The 16024-nt window shown below is 43.6% G+C and overlaps 1 protein-coding gene across 1 annotated transcript; it reads right to left on the bottom strand.

Moving 5' to 3' along the window:
• Positions 1-850: 850 nt before the first annotated feature.
• On the bottom strand, positions 851-15061 carry nrgnb (neurogranin (protein kinase C substrate, RC3) b). The gene is made up of 3 exons (XM_080771533.1): positions 14932-15061; positions 4892-5047; positions 851-1774 (listed from the first exon to the last, which is right to left on the bottom strand). The coding sequence occupies exons 1-3, from the start codon at positions 14944-14946 to the stop codon at positions 1751-1753; spliced, it is 195 nt and encodes a 64-aa protein (XP_080627659.1). The 5' UTR covers positions 14947-15061; the 3' UTR covers positions 851-1750.
• Positions 15062-16024: the final 963 nt, after the last annotated feature.

The following is a 16024-nucleotide window of genomic DNA, read 5'->3' as shown; positions in this document are numbered from 1 at the left end:
TAAACACTTTTGTATTGAAAACTACGGACCTACGGGTTTCAAATGCTTTGCGCAAAGAAATCAAACAGTTGGGGCATCAGGGTAACCTTAGATTTTGCATTTGTACATGTTCAGAGCTATTCTGAGGCACCGGGTGGCACGCTCATCACCATGGGCCCGAGAGCCCTTAGACTCTCGTAGATTGAAAATGTCAGAGACTCAGTCGATAAATACATCTACGAGAGTCTAAATCTTAGGCTATCTACGTATGGGCGCTTCTACACAGTCGCATCAGGAAGATGCCAAATTCCGCTCTGCAATTTGTCTGCAAAGCGTTTCCGGCTTTCTGGCCGACGCTGCAAGTTGCAGCGTGGGCGAAGCTGCATTTCCATCCACCAGCTGTCTAAAAAACAGAAAGAGACTTGGCATTTGGCATCTTTGTGTGGATGCAGTCTGTAGGCTATATAGAACCCAGCCTGTGTGATTTCTGGTCTATAGAGGGGCGTGTGCCGGCACGAAAAAAGCGATCAGAGCAGCCCCCTACTCCCCCCTACTCCCGTCCCATACTCCCCTCCCCTACCCGGTACAAAACACCGGAGAACACTGACGTCACCAAATTTGGTTATTATTATAACAGTTTATTATTATTATGCTGAACTGGTTCTTCGCATGAAATTGTTGTCTTTTTACTGTTTTATTTATTTCCCCCTTGCTCTCCCTGAAACCTCTCTTCTTTTCTTCTTCCCTCCCTGAAAACAACCAAAACAACCGTAAACGTACTCACATACTGTAACAGTTGAAAAAAGACACACATAGTGCATGTTTTCCATGGATTTATTTAAGTAATGCCATGATGCTGTTGCTGTGGCAATGTTCCATTCAGTGGGGTTTTCCAAGCGTTGTCACATACAGTAGAGGCTAACAGTGCATTATCTACAATGAAATGAAATATCATCATATACACCTGATATTCAAATGAAACGGACCAGTCAAACCCGTCCAAAACAACAGAGCGTTATAAACTCTGTGCCGAAAGCATCTCAGAAGAAAACAACATAAAACTCAAATCAAACGTGTTATTATCACTGCATGCTTGCTGTTCTGGAAGATCAGATTTATAGAAAATGCTGTAGAATGTGATCGAAAAAAAAGGTAATAAATATGCAAACCGCAGGCCTAAATCAAATAAATTAGAAGAAATAAGATTTTTACCTCCTTTTTACCAATGTGCAAGCAAATAAGGTAAAGACAAAGCACAAAAAAAAGGAATAAAGTAATAAAACAAAACAAACATTCCAGCACATAGTATTGTAAAGTATAATCAAGATGCATTATAAGAAATGTGCCCAAACAGAAGGAACCGTATCCATCCAAAAAAATAAGCCCCATTTATCGTTTAGAGGACATTCATTTTCACATTCCACAGATCGTCATCTAGAAGCTAGCACACTACCAGAAGTTTCACAAGTACATGCAGTGAGGTGCAAAAATCTGGGTCAAAGACATCCATACTGATGGGACTGCTGGGAACAACAAAAAAGAAAGGAGAAAAAAGGAATCACATAACATATCCTCCAATCTGTCTGTACATATCTGGTTGGTTGGTTGGTTGGTTGGTTGATTGCTAATCTGTTACATAGAAAGTTAACTCTGAGCAGGGTAAAAACGTGTTTGCTTGACTGACAGCCAGCCAGCTTCCTCCCATCGTTTCCATCCAGGGCAGGGTGATGACAGGGTTGTCACTGCTCTGGCACAGATGTGTCGTCCCTCTCTACTGTCCCCGATCCTCCTGTCTCTAAAAACAGAAGCGGGGGAGGGGGTGGGGTGGAGTAGATGTTACAGTATATAGCGCAGCAGATCCAGAGAAATGTTTTAAATAAATAAATCACATGTACTGTGCTAACTCCTGTCCTGAAGGCTGAAATACACCAGCAACACCAGAGTTGTCCCGAAATCATTTTTTTCAGACCGAGTATACAAGTACTTTTTTTTAAGTACTCGCCGATACAGAGTACTGATACGAGCACTTCATTTTTGTTGAATATATAACCACTTATTTTACCCCCTTTTTCTCATAGATGTAGATGGATCTCCGATCTACATGTGTTGTCCTTTATGATTGTAGTTAGTTAGTTTCATTCATTGTCCACAATGTGGAATTAATGTGCATGGTAGACCGGCTGTTTTTGGCGATTTGCTGCAGTGTTGGGTCAGACTTGCTCCTGTTGCATTCGTTCAGCCTAGTGTCAATTGGATGTTTTGGTACTCGGGTCAAAGTATCGGGGCCGGTTATCGAGTACGAGTACTTGAGGGTGGTATCGGCCCGAGTAACCGGAACAACTCTAAACAACATTGTCTCAAATATATGAACCCTGGCAATATATTTTGGGCATGTCATTATTATTATTTAGAAAAAGTTTCAGAAATTGAAAGTGTTTTCAACATTTATTGCAATAGGATTTAGGTGTTTAAAAGACACTGAACACAATAAGCATGTGCCAGTGTTATGGTGAAACACCAAACTAACATGTTGGCGGCATATAATAACGACAAGGGTTGCTGCAGAATTAGAACGTTTTCTGAGAAAGATGTCATGTCCAGCGCTGCTGCCGCACTTTCATCAGATTTCTGGTAATTGGTTATGATGTGTCTAATCTGATGGATAATGAGTTCATACACCCACTTGTAAGGTGTGATATGAAAAGGGGGTCTCCCCCAGGGGGAGGGGCCTCTGCTGCCCCCCTGCCCCGCTCCGACAGGCCCATTAATTCTGGCTGGTCTGCAGAGGCAGGTCGAACGCACCTGCAGTTATAAATAAACCCACTATATAAAGATGCCAGGCAACCAGCAACTAGGTTAGGGGCAAAGCAGTGGGAACACATGAGGCCTCGTTTTCCAAGAAGACCGCCGTCTCTTTGATTACAAGCTAAATACAGAAAAGAAAGTCTAAACATTCTCAAAATATTTATTTTCTTTTTGTTCGAATATAATTAATTTTAAACTACAGATTTTGAACGTGGTTTATGCTATTACAACACATTGGGGGATGTTGCACCGCAACTAATTGTGAGCTTATAGATCATTCATTTTTAAATGTATTTATTTTTGAAATACTTTCGAAATAGTTGCGGTTTGCGTAGTGTAAGGGATTAATGCTTTTACAATGGTTTTACTAAACATGGAAATACTATACATTTTCAAAAATATTGATATGCAGCAATTAAACATATACCATCTTGTGTTCGTGTCTAAATTGACTTTGCCAGACAATGAAAATTGTTGACCCGTTTCTTGCTATTCAATCATGCACCGACAGTGTAATTAATAATCACTTAATTGAGGAATTCATTGTCATTATTAAATGATGAAACCATATGGGGTAATTAAAGGAATCAGTCAGTGTGTATATGTATTACTCACAGTGAAATAACCCTTGGGGTGGAGGTGTATTAAATAATGCATGGCTGTTAAATGGGTTTCCCGCTGTGTTAAAATGAAAACCTACTCGCGTGTTATAATAAAGTATTAATCATTAGCAAAGGTTGTGGCCATTAAATCTTCATATACTGTGTATATACACTTCTCAACAGACCAGCCAGACCACCAGAGATGGTTTTAGTCTGGCCTTTTATTTAGAATGAAAACGATTTTACTTTGAAAAAGTGTCTGTGGATTTCATTTGAAGAAAGTATGTGTGTGGATTTTATGGTGAAAAACAGAAAACCTAGCATCGATATTTATGTCACATGGGGTTTCTCGCTCAACGACCATCTTACTAAGGTCACCATAGTGTCTCTTTACTGTACCTGTACAGATGTCTCCTGCTGCAGTTAATGACTTGTAAGTTCTACGTCCTCTGACTCTCCATAATGCCTTGCCTGCGTCCAATTTATGCAACACCGCACAACGGTGTTGTCGCGCACCGGAAATCAACGATCCATGAGCTCAAAATGCGTCGCAAAAGCCAAGTGATTCTCAACCTATGTGGGTCAGGGCCCACTGGTGGGTCCTGAGGATACTTCAAGTGGGCTCCCAAATAATTGTGACAATGGTTGTGATAAAAAAAAATCACAACCGTGTGAAATGAGGGGCGCTCTTATCATCATACGTCATCAAAACTCATCATACATCATCTCATTCTGGCCAATCACAATTGTCCTCACTTTTGTCTTCATTGTTTGGGCTTACAAACTTTGAAACGTTGAAGCCCCCAAACACTACTGGCCAAAGCTGGAAGTGCAGGTGGGAGGTTTTTTGCTTATTGCATTCAGTGCGAGTTGCACAGCTGTTTAACACGGAGCGCTTGCTAGCACTTCCGCATTTTGGACACCAAATGTTGTCAGAAGTAAAGTGTTCTTCTGGGTCCTGACCTTTAATCCCCACTGAGCAACTTCCATTGAAATGAATAGTGGGCTGTCCGCTCTGCAGTTTATATAAAACTCTATGGTTGAGAACCACTGACCAAAAGTGATGCGTTTATTTTTTTTAAGCTTACATATCGTGCAATATCGGTGTCTGCGACGCGGCAGTATGCGGTGGAGTATAAATGTGGCTTTTCGATGGGATCATGTGTCCTAGTTGGTCCCCCCCTTAGAGTATATATGAATAGAGACGGCACCCAGAGGAAACCCTGAGGCGAAATGGACATAGTGGCCGAATTTGGTATTGCAGTGTGGGCCCAAACACATGAACGCGTGCAATGATAGTCAACGGCAGCGCGTTCATGTGTTTGGGGCAAATCCATCCCAGAATGCACTCTGTTCCTACCCGGAAAGAGGAGTGAAATCGCCTCATGCGCTTTAGAGCAACTTAATGCAAGTGGATGGGAGGAGAACTCGGGTGCCATCTCTATTCATATATACTCTAAGGTCCCCCCACACTGACCTGCGTCCTCCTCCCCCGTGCTGCTCACCTCCTCCACCTCGGCCTTGCTGTCGGGCTTGATCTTCTTGCGGGTCATGTGGCCGCGGAAGCCCGCCTGGATCTTGGCGGCGGCCTTGTTGGCCTCCGGGTCGTCCAGGGGGATGTCCATGATGTCCTCTTCCTCCTGAGGCCGGCTGCACTCATCCTGTTGGACGGTGGGCGGGTAACACCCAGTGTTAATTTAGTTCATTTAGTCCACTAAAACAGTGGTTTTTACTGTACCTTTTTGGCATTTGAGCCACGGACCACCATTTGATAAGATTTAGCCTTGCAGACCCAAAATGAAAGTATTTGTTATCGTTGGATAAAGTTTTGTCCACGTCCATTTTATATATAGATGTGTTAGGCGAGATCAGGCAAATGTTGATAAAAAAAAATACATTCTCCAATTGTTTAGATTAGACTGTACTTCTTGTAAATTAAACATGCAGATGTTTAACAATACTTTAACTTTTGAGAGCGTAAAATGAAACCAAATGAACCCAAAAGGGTCAATTTGGTTTCATTTTACGCTCTCAAGAGTTAAAGATATAATAAGGGTCCATTTGGTTACCAACTCTCCATAATTTAGCTTGGGACGACCTGGAACCCCCTCAAGGACCACTGGTGGTCCCCGGACCAATGGTTGAAAACCACTGCACTAAAACTATGACAAAAAAATAAACTATGAGTAAATATATTGACAATTTATCAACACATAAAACTAGACTAAAATGTTAGGGAGGGACTCGTGGAGAAGAAGAGATTCAGTAGCACTTATGCTTGGTTGTGCGTGGGTGCCGTGGTCCGAAAATAGCCGATCCGATCACAGTGCGTTTGAGCTTGTAGATCGGATATTTTCGGCAGGCAGATAAGTATAAATCGTATAATCGTGGCCCGCCATCACAAACCCCAATTTGAGGATTCAGTTTCAGCAAGTGTCTTGCTCAAGGACACTTCGACACTTATAGACATGGGCGGGCAGGGCAGGGCCTCTCTACCCACTCAGCTACGGCCTGTCTAAATATATAAAAACGTCATAAAAACTGTCCAGGTGAATGAAACCACCTCTGACATAGATTAGAGTAAAATAGCGTATAATTAAGCTGAATGACATTTTGTCGAGAAGGCTGTACTCTTGTTTCTTCCCTTCTTCACATATAACTCTGGTGTAATTGGCCACACGTCTATGAACAGCTTGTAGTGTCAGGAATGGATACGTTCACTTCCAAATTGATCGTAAGTCAAAAATCTAAAGTCGCTTTGGTTCTGTTCCGAAACATTTCTGCGTCTTTATAGCCAAGCCACAAATGTTGTTGCAAACACAAATTGGAACACCTGTTGGTCCCCAACATGGCACCCCATATGCACCCCATATGGGTCAGGAGTATGGCTTCAGTGAGGCTGAAGAGTGCCACTCTAAAGGTAAGAGTTTGGATTTCAAGAAAAAGTACCAGAAAATGAGGACACATTCCCGTAGCTTTGGTCAGAAAAACACTGTGAGTGACCATGATAGCCAAACACCTTATTCAATCACAGAAATGAGTGCGTTCACTGTTTTCTTCCAAAGGAGAGATGGGACAGCATCCACCACATCATCCTGCACCCTCCTCAAGGCAGAGAGGATATACACTGGTGTCTGCTGTCCCTCAAGAGACTGAGGGTGCAGGGCCCACCCTCCCCGAGGGAAGACACTCCCTCAGGGCGTTGTTCCCAAGGGAGGAGGGGACAGTGTCCTCTGTTCCCAAGGGAGGAGGGGACAGCGTCCTCTGTTCCCAAGGGAGGAGGGGACAGTGTCCTCTGTTCCCAAGGGAGGAGGAGACAGCATCCTCTGTTCCCAAGGGAGGAGGGGACAGCGTCCTCTGTTCCCAAGGGAGGAGGGGACAGCGTCCTCTGTTCCCAAGGGAGGGAGGAGACAGCGTCCTCTGTTCCCAAGGGAGGGGCGGGGACAGCGTTCACAATCTCCAAGGGCGGGCAGTGGTGTCGTCCGGGGATCAGCAAGGGGTCCTTGAGGGGGTTCCATGGGTTACCCGGTAAAATGAGTTAATATAGCATCAAAATCACTTCATAAACATTTTATTTTTAACCCTATATAAAAAGGTAAACACAATTTGAATATTTTCAAAATGTTTTCGAATTTTCAAACACAAAATCTTCACAAAAACCTTTTCAGATGGGGGTCCGAGGCCAAAATACACATCAATTTGGGGGTCCTTGACATGAAATGTTTGAGGACAACTAGCTCGAGGGAGTGAGGAGGGAAATCGTCCGTCCGACCTTCCGTCCGTCCATCCACCTTCCCAGAGGATGCGAGGGGTTAATTCAGCAGGACTTGGGGCTTGTCATAATGTGTTAACACATCATAAGTGGCAGGGGGGCTGTCAACAAATTATGTAAACATCTATTGGAATCCAGCGCTGAGCGCATATAGCAGCCGCAGGGCACCATATGTTGCTCATGGAGACGGACGAGCTACCACTACTCGGCATAAAGGCACAGCCCACGGCAGCCAGTGGTGGGAAAAGTTATTTTGTTATTTTTTTTTTTACTTAAGTCAAAGTATCAATACTGCTATGCAGAAATACTTTAAGTACATATACTTAAAGTACTCATTGTGTAGAATGTCCCATTCGACATTCGACAAAATGTATAGAAAAATCTTTAGAAAATATCCGTTTATACAAGAATAAACGCAAAAATACATACTGTAGTGTATATAGTGCTGAAGAGGCAGTATGTTTTGTAATAATGAGCAGAATCTACAAAGTAACTAGTAACTAAGATCCCAAATAATGGAGTAAATGTACTTGCCAGTTGCCACTCAGATCGTAGTAGAAGTAAAAGTATTAGAAATGGGAAATACTCAAGTAAAGTACAACAAAAGATTGTACTTAAGTACAGTACTTTCAGTGAATGTACTTAGTTACTTTCCACCACATCTTGTCTCCAGTGGAAGCCGGCCGTGTAGGAGTTTGGACCACCCACCTTAGTCCAGTACCTGCCTGTAGACCTTCTCGCAATTTGGTGTTGGGGGAATTTCTCACTTGAACTGAGTCAATGGGTCCCTAGACATGAAAAATCAACGAGGTGCTCGTCCGCCATAGTGCCACGAATGGCGTAATGGCCACATCAAAAATGGCCGCCATCGGCTATGATGAAAATCCAACCTTTTTGTTTTTTAGTGTTTAAACACATGTAATACCTCCATTTTGACTAATTGTGTTGTGTGGAATTCATTTCTGATATTGTTTTGATGATTTGGGGTGATTTTGACCTTGAACGGTCAAGGTCATTTTGCTATAACGAAGACCGTGGCCATAACCTGGCCATTTTTAGGAGTTGTCGGTTGTCAGGATGGACACCCGTCCTGGCGTGGACTCTCAACCCTCCAACATCTTATGCCTTGGTCTGCCAGCTTGACGATGACATTGGTTTCACAAGCTGGTCTTTCACCATCTCTTGTTACTTGCAGGGGAGGCCACGTGGAGGCTGTCGTCTTCTCCCCCTTTTTTTTTTTGTTTTTTTGTTGTTGTTTATTTTATTTTATTTAATTTTTTTGTTTATTTTTTTTATTTTTTTTACAGTGCACCATCTATGTGTGCATGCAGGTTAGTGTGATGGGTTTTTACATGAGGGATTGTCCAGTTTTCCATGGCAGAATATGATGCACGGAACTCCAGCAGCACGGCAGCCACATCGCCGAGTGTCACACTTACCTGCACACTTGCATACTGAGAGCAAACTGGGTGGCAAGGGCTTCAGACATTTTGATGGCAGGAGTGTGCCAAAGTGCTCCTCCCATCCATGTTTCATTGGCTCTAGTCTTTCCTCTGGTTCCTTGGCTGTCGTAAGCAGGTGGCAAGCCCTATGCACCAGGAAAGCACCTCGTTGGATGTGACCTCTGATCACAATACTTGTGGGAGGGAGAGCATCAATTCCAGCTCTGGCACTGGTATAGCTTTCCACCCTGAGGTCATCAAACGTCTCAGCAGTTGTACTTGACCTGGCCCCTGCCCAGACACGCACCAAGTACTTCTCTGCCAACGCTGCATCTTGTTCTGTTAAGGTGTCTGACTCGCCAAAGTTTGTTAAATATTGAACTGGTTCAGAAGCCATAGCTGCATGTTTGGTCCCCACCTTGCTCATGCAGTCTTCTCCAGTCAGGATATGTGCCTTGATCACTGTCTTGGCTAGTTGTGCTCCAAGACGAGAGACTGCTTGATGCAGTGGAAGCATGCGCCGCTTCTCACCAGTGCCATACTGCTGCCAGATCTCCTTCAACCCCAGTGATTGTAAGTATGGGGTATAGTATAGCAGTAATGCGAAGGTGTCTGTATCATTGGAGACGATGACAACTCTCTTGCTCTGCTTCACACGAACAGCCCACTCCACATGCACCACCAATCTGGTGTCAGCCTCCTCAATCCAGTTCAAGAGGTCTGGGATCTCTTCACCACCAGCCCCTTTCGCTGGGAGCACCTCATCATCACAGACAACAGAGCTGACAATGATGGTAGCATTGCCACAGGCTTGATTGCACACCATATCCCGAACTAGCAGCTGGAGATTCCGCTTGTTTTTCTCAGACGCCCAGAATTTGTCAAGTTGCTGAGGGATAGGTGTGTCTCTGTTCATGCCAACAATGTCAATTCCTGTTCTTGAGTCTGTGCGGCGCATGCGCTCCCCTTCTTTCAGAGACATCTCAATGTAAGAATCGAGTATCATATGGATGCACTCTGGCTCTTGGCAAAGGGAGGATGTTGACCTGATGATGGTATTGATGACAGCACCTAAAGTGGGGAATTGGGCTAGTGGCATCTGTCGCATTTTCGACATGAAGTCTACCACAACATGAGTGGCAAGAGTAGACTTTGGGCTCCATTGCGAGAGGTCAAGTTCAGGCTCAATCTCACTGACAAGTTTTGACTTGTTGACATGAGCTGGAAGGTCACCATCAAACAAGGGAGATGCTGAGAGCACATCATGAGTAAGTATCTGTCTGATGTCCATGCCCCGCTCCTTAGCAATGTCCATACTCCTATGTGCCTCAGCCATGTCTTTGGATGAGACCAACTTCTGCTCCTTCAGAATGGTTGTTGGTGGTTTATGTGGTTGCTCATTGAACTGAGGTAGCTTCCGCTTTGGTATTGTTGTGCTCATTTTCTTGGTCTTCTCCACTAACCTCTCCTGTCTATATGAGCAGTAGACAGTCTTCCCATTTTTGAGACAGTTGAGCAAGCGTGGAGCGACCCCTCGGTCAACAGCCTGCTTTGTGAGCAGATTGTGCAGTGGCACAGGCACATTGACCATCATTGAATATGGATTTTGACGCTCTCGCACAAAGTCCAGCAGCTTCACAACATTCCGGTTGAAAGTAAGGCGGCGAGTGGTGCTTAGTGCATGCTGCAGATGGCATTCTGTGTGTTGCATGGTGTGGTTATTTGTGAGAAGGTTGAGGACATTGGTGATTGACCCAATCTCGTGGAACAGGAGCTCGAACTCTGCTACAGAATTTGCATTGCGTGTGGCTCCTACTACATAGTGACCCCCTGGACCCTTCGACACTCGCTGAATGGTCTGCTCAACCTTCATGTCACCTCCTACAGCACAGAACCAGCCTGGGCGATCCTGAACAACCCACTGGCCTATAGAGAAGCGCCGGTAGAGCTCAGGATGTGTGAACTCTAGCACCTTGATTTGTTCAAGATACCATGAGCCATGACGCAGGTAGTTTATGGAGTCACATTCTGTAAAGATTGGTATAGAGTCCTCGACAGTAGCCACATGCAGATTCCAGTTTCCTTCTCTTTCGGAGACTACAGCATTCTTGATGACAGCCACCATCTCCAGCCAAACTCCAAAGAATTGGCAGAGCTCTGACTTGGCCTCACACTCCTTTACAAACTCCAGAAAGTCCTGATTCAACTTCTCCACTTGTCCAATTAGGGCCTCAAACTGCTCTGGGCAACTTTGGTTTGCAGCTAGCGTAGTGTGCAGTGCCTCTAACTGTGCTAGTACTGGATATGCAGCTTTGTCCTTGTGGTGCCAGAACATCTCCCACTGGAGCGACCTGATCACATCCTCCACAATCAGCATCCCAGTTAGAGCCCGGACATAATGGCTGCCGTTTAACACTGACTCTATCACACCAGGTCCGAACACGGCACACTCAACCAGTGCGTCATCCGGGCCAGAACCTCGAAGCAGCTTTCCTTGGCATCTGAGCAGAACACGAGTCCAATGGAAAGGGCCCATGCAGAGGAAAAGATCCTTGAACTGTTCTGTCTCATGCAGGTAAATATCTACAGCTGGGGCGAACACACCTTCATCACACCATATCGCCATTGATGTCTGATTTAGTTGCCTGCGAACACTCTGGAAGTTGGTGAGACAATGCCTGACGGTAGCACGCTCAGTTATGGGTCTTGGTATGACAGGGAGGAAGCCAACACGCATCATTGGCACCACAGCAGATGAGACAAGTGTGTGCACAGCAGCCCATATCAGAGGGTCTTGTGCTAATGCACCACAGCGGATCAAACTGATCAAGAATTCTCGCTTTGCAGATACACTTCGGGCAGTTTGCATGTTGAGTAATGTTGCTTGCTTGTTTTCAGGGTGCAGCAGCATGTCTGGTGGCAGGACAGGTCGAACTACGGGCTTGGCATGGGGAGGTACCTCTTGACATGGCAACTTTTTCCGCAAAATTTGATCAGCATGGCATATTCCTGTGCTTGACACTGGAGGCTTATGAAGGGGTCTGCTCACTGTGGCGTCTTGGAACAGTACTAATGCTGCGTAGTGTGAACTCTCTGTGCCAGAGAGTGATGATTTATCAGCATAATCCGAGTTGTCCATGCCTGCCATAGTATAATCCTCCCTTGTAAAAGTACTTGGTATGGGTGTCTCTCCATCTTCAGAGCATTTCACAGCATAGCTAGCAAGAAGACTTCGGGCAGATCTGATGGTCTGGTAGCTCGAACATGAACCGATCCTGTTGAAGGCTGTGAGAAGGCTCTTGCTGCGATCTCTTTCATAAAGGGCATGGCCAAGCATCATATGCAATGGCGTTCGCTTCATTCCACTATGAATGTTATACACAAGTATTTGGAAGAGACAGTGCAGCTGTGTACTCTTGCAATCTCTCACCCAGTTCACCTCCTCTTCCTGATGAGGCTCTTCTCCATGAGTGGGCTGTTTCTGTGGTGGCAACAGTTCCTCTGCTAGCTGATTTTCTTCCTCATGTAGTGGCTGGAGAAGCTCCTCTAGGTCTCTTGCAGTGCTACGGAAGAGCTTGTGCTTGGGGACCTTGAACAAAGCTGCTAAGAATGTAAGAAGAGGTGCTGGCATCATTGTTTTCTCCCATGATGCCTTCAAGTCAGTACTGTCACAGAAGCTGTCTTGCAGACCAAAATCAATGTCTAATAGTGCTTCTCTCAACTTGATGCCTGCTTCTTTCATTATGTCCTGATTCTTCAGCTTGATGGCCAAGTCAGCAGCATTGATGTCGGATGAAAAGAAAATGTCAGATTCAGACTTGTTTTGAGCCATTGTGACCAATTCTCCATAGTGATCGAGGATCAGCTGTTTCATATCACGGGTCTGGAAGGTACTTGGAAGCACCTCGCCTTCTTCCAAGAGGCTCAATGCAAACTCTACAATATCAGTCATAGTGCAACACTCTCCCTTTGCCAAAAGTGTGTCAATATATGGGAGAGCACGAGTGAACAGCACACGCTTCATGTTGCTGATAGTGAGTTTCTCTAGTGGTTGGGCTTTTATTCCACGTTCATATATTCGCATGTAATTCTGGCGACAGAGATTGTGGCAAAGTAAGTCGGCTGAGATGACTGATTTAACTGAACTATCCTCGTCATCCTTCAGCCGGTCTGCAATTCTTGTAAAAACTGCATCTTGGTTGTGCTTTGCAGCATCAATGAGTTTCTTCGCACTATCATACTCGCAAATTCGATATTTGTCACGACATTTTTTGTGTTCCATGAATCCACATATAACACACGGCAATGTTTTTGGATCCTTGTCACAGCTTGGAGGTGCACATGGTGTAATACTATTCCGTAGAGTTGTCCTGAATTTAATGCTTGTGGAAGCCTCCTCTTTAGTCTCACAAAAATTACATTCTTCGTCACTTTTCATCTCAATTGATTTAAGTTTTCCAGAATGTGTGTATGTCTTGTAGCATGTGTTTGTATTGTGGTAAAAAAACATGCTATTATCATCCTCCACATTATCCCCCATCACAATTTTGATCCGCTTTGCAACTATATCGTTACGGATTTTAGCCGCTTGTTTGATTCTCTTACGTCCAGTCTTTTCACTGGTTACAGGCACTTTGTTATCTTCTTGACAGATAATGCATACCGTTGGATTATATACCTCATCCTCTGCCATTGAAACAACCAAATTTGTGCTTGAGGGTATTTTAGAGTGTTCCATGGTGATCAATATGTGTGAAGTAAAAATGTGAGATGAAGAGTTTAGAAACACCTGAGAAAAATAAGAGACTCACTTCACTTCAGCATGGGAGAAATGTTTTGACAATATTTATGTAGTCCCTGAATTAATTATTTTGACAGATAATACATGACCATGGATTTAGCCATGCTCTGCCATATGTGACCAAAGTTAAATGTTCTATGGCAACAACTGAAAGAAATAATTGCTTTGGACCTGCTTCTGTTAAGTCTGTGGAGAATGACTGAAGAGTGCAAAATGACTGTGAGAAGTGGTCTGACTAGCTAATCAAATTGCAGGTGTGGGGGATTTCCCAAATCAAGCTTAGGCTGGCAATAGCATAGCAATGAATTGGCTCATTTGGGCCATGGACAGTCTTTTGTACAATGGGCTTATTCACACAGCACATATGGTGCTGTTGTTGTTTTTCTCATGCCCATGTATTTTGTTTATGTAAAGAAAACAAATCAAGAAAATATATAATAAAAGCGACTAAAGAATCATAATCGAATTATTGAAAAAAGACATTAACATCAATAATTAAATGACAGGATGATAATGGTCAAAACAATATCAGAAATTAATTTTAAGAGTCAGATTTAGTTGAAATAGACTTATTGTATTCCTGTTCTTACTCCTAAAAATGGACAAGTTATGGCCAAGGTCTGTGGAATAGCAAAATTACCTTGACTATGACCTTTCAAGGTCAAAATCACCCCAAATCATCAAAACAATATCAGAAATGAATTCCACACAACACAATTAGTCAAAATTAATGTATTACATGTGTTTAAACACTAAAAAACAAAAAGGTTGGATTTTCATCATAGCCGATGGCGGCCATTTTTGATGTGGCCATTACGCCATTCGTGGCACTATGGCGGACGAGCACCTCGTTGATTTTTCATGTCTAGGGACCCATTGACTCAGTTCAAGTGAGAAATTCCCCCAACACCAAATTGCGAGAAGGTCTACAGGCAGGTACTGGACTACCTGTACAGCCAGCATTCATTAGCCTCCTCTCTGACTGCTCAGTGCTCATGTCTGCTGCCTTCCGCCACCATCCACTCCTACAGCAACTATTGGCAGCTTTACAGTAACACTGCTGCACTGTACATGTCTATGGATTCAGAAGGGCTTGTTCCATATAGCCGGTGTTGAATGTTCAAAGTTCTGATCTGTGATGTAGCGGGTAAATAAATGTGCCCGCGATACTGGTTTTTGGCATTACAAAAGTGGCATCGCTATATGCTCTTTAAACGGGAACGGTTTGTGTTCCCTTTCCCTGTTAGATTCAAAAGCTATTTAAATAACCTAAGCATATACCTACAGTAGTCTAGAGCCCTGGGACAAATTACCTGGGTTAAATTACTACTGTATATAGGGTTGAAATGGTTAAAGAGGAACCATCAGACACAACATTGTGGCAGTTTAGATTCAACTAAAGCGTCAACACATACTACGATTAGTTATCAAACTATACCCTTGTTTAAAATTGACTCCCAAATCCACTGTCAGTGTAGGCTACAATTTCAATAATTCCACAGTACAAGAGAATGTGAAGCATTTACTTACATTGTGACAGTCCATGGCTTACTAACAGAGATGACTTCAGTCTTCAGAGGAGCTGGTAAAAATGCCCTGTGCCTCAATTTCTAACTTGGACCAAGAAGGCTCTATCTCTCTTCCAATTCTCAAGTTCAATAATAATGCTTGCTTGCTTTGGCTCCTACTAACAATCACTGTACGCTCACTAACACCCGCGCACAGAGTAGAGAGGGAGAGAGAGAGAGGGACAGGGAGAGAGAGAGAGAGAGAGGGAGGGAGGGAGGAGAGAGAGAGTGAGATCTCCTGCAAACCGTGAAAAAAAGTGTTATATTTTATAAATCAAATTTATAGTATACTACTTAAATCCTATATACTTTGACTGGAGCCCCCCCAAGGGTCTGTCCATTTCCGCCTCCTTTCCCTGCACTCTCATACACCAAATCTCTTTGGTGATCTACAAGCTCACAATACGTTGCGTGGCGACGCGTGGTAAACTAGTAGATCTGCTATTTGTCCCCTTGCTTACTCCCTTGGTACATCTTTGCCCCAGAATCGGGACGCTAGGGCTCATGTGGTTCAAGCCAAATAGGACTGGGCAATATGACTTTAAAATCAATATCACCGTTAATTCAAACCTTTGCCTCTATTTACAATTAATGAATGATTATAAAAAAAAGTGAAAATAGCAGATCTCAAGCTTGTATTGGCTATTTTTATGTTTGTACGCCACTATATTGTACAAGGAAGTGTACTACGTACAGGGTTAAGTGGTTAAACAGACTAATCGATTTAGTCCATTATCGATTTAGTCCAGTATAAAAAAAAAAATGCATTCAAATCTTTTTGTGTTTTTGTGTTCATTGATAAGAAAATAATATATAAAAACCTGCTTCTCGATTAGTAAATATCGGTTTAGATATATTATGGGTTAACTGCCCAGCTGTAACTTCCTGAGTACCACGCGGGCCAACAACACCGAAATGTTTTCTTTCTGTGGCAGATTATTAATAAGGAGCGATATTTACAAATCTTGCCTTTCCTGTAAAGAGAGAAAACGAGCGAACAGTGCAAATATCTTTGGAGTGTTCTACACGACGACGTGTTAATAAATTGATTCTAG

Source organism: Protomyctophum bolini, assembly GCF_963924005.1.
Source record: "Protomyctophum bolini genome assembly, chromosome: 9".
NCBI lineage: Eukaryota > Metazoa > Chordata > Actinopteri > Myctophiformes > Myctophidae > Protomyctophum > Protomyctophum bolini.
Note: the sequence above shows the minus strand (reverse complement) of the source record. Positions and strands in the feature narration are given on the sequence as shown.

Excerpts from the sequence above, each read along its gene's own strand:
- nrgnb (XM_080771533.1), bottom strand. Across the intron at positions 1,775-4,891 it reads GCAAGGCCGAGGTGGAGGAG|AGACAGGAGGATCGGGGACA; the intron begins GTGAGCAGCACG and ends TTCTGTTTTTAG.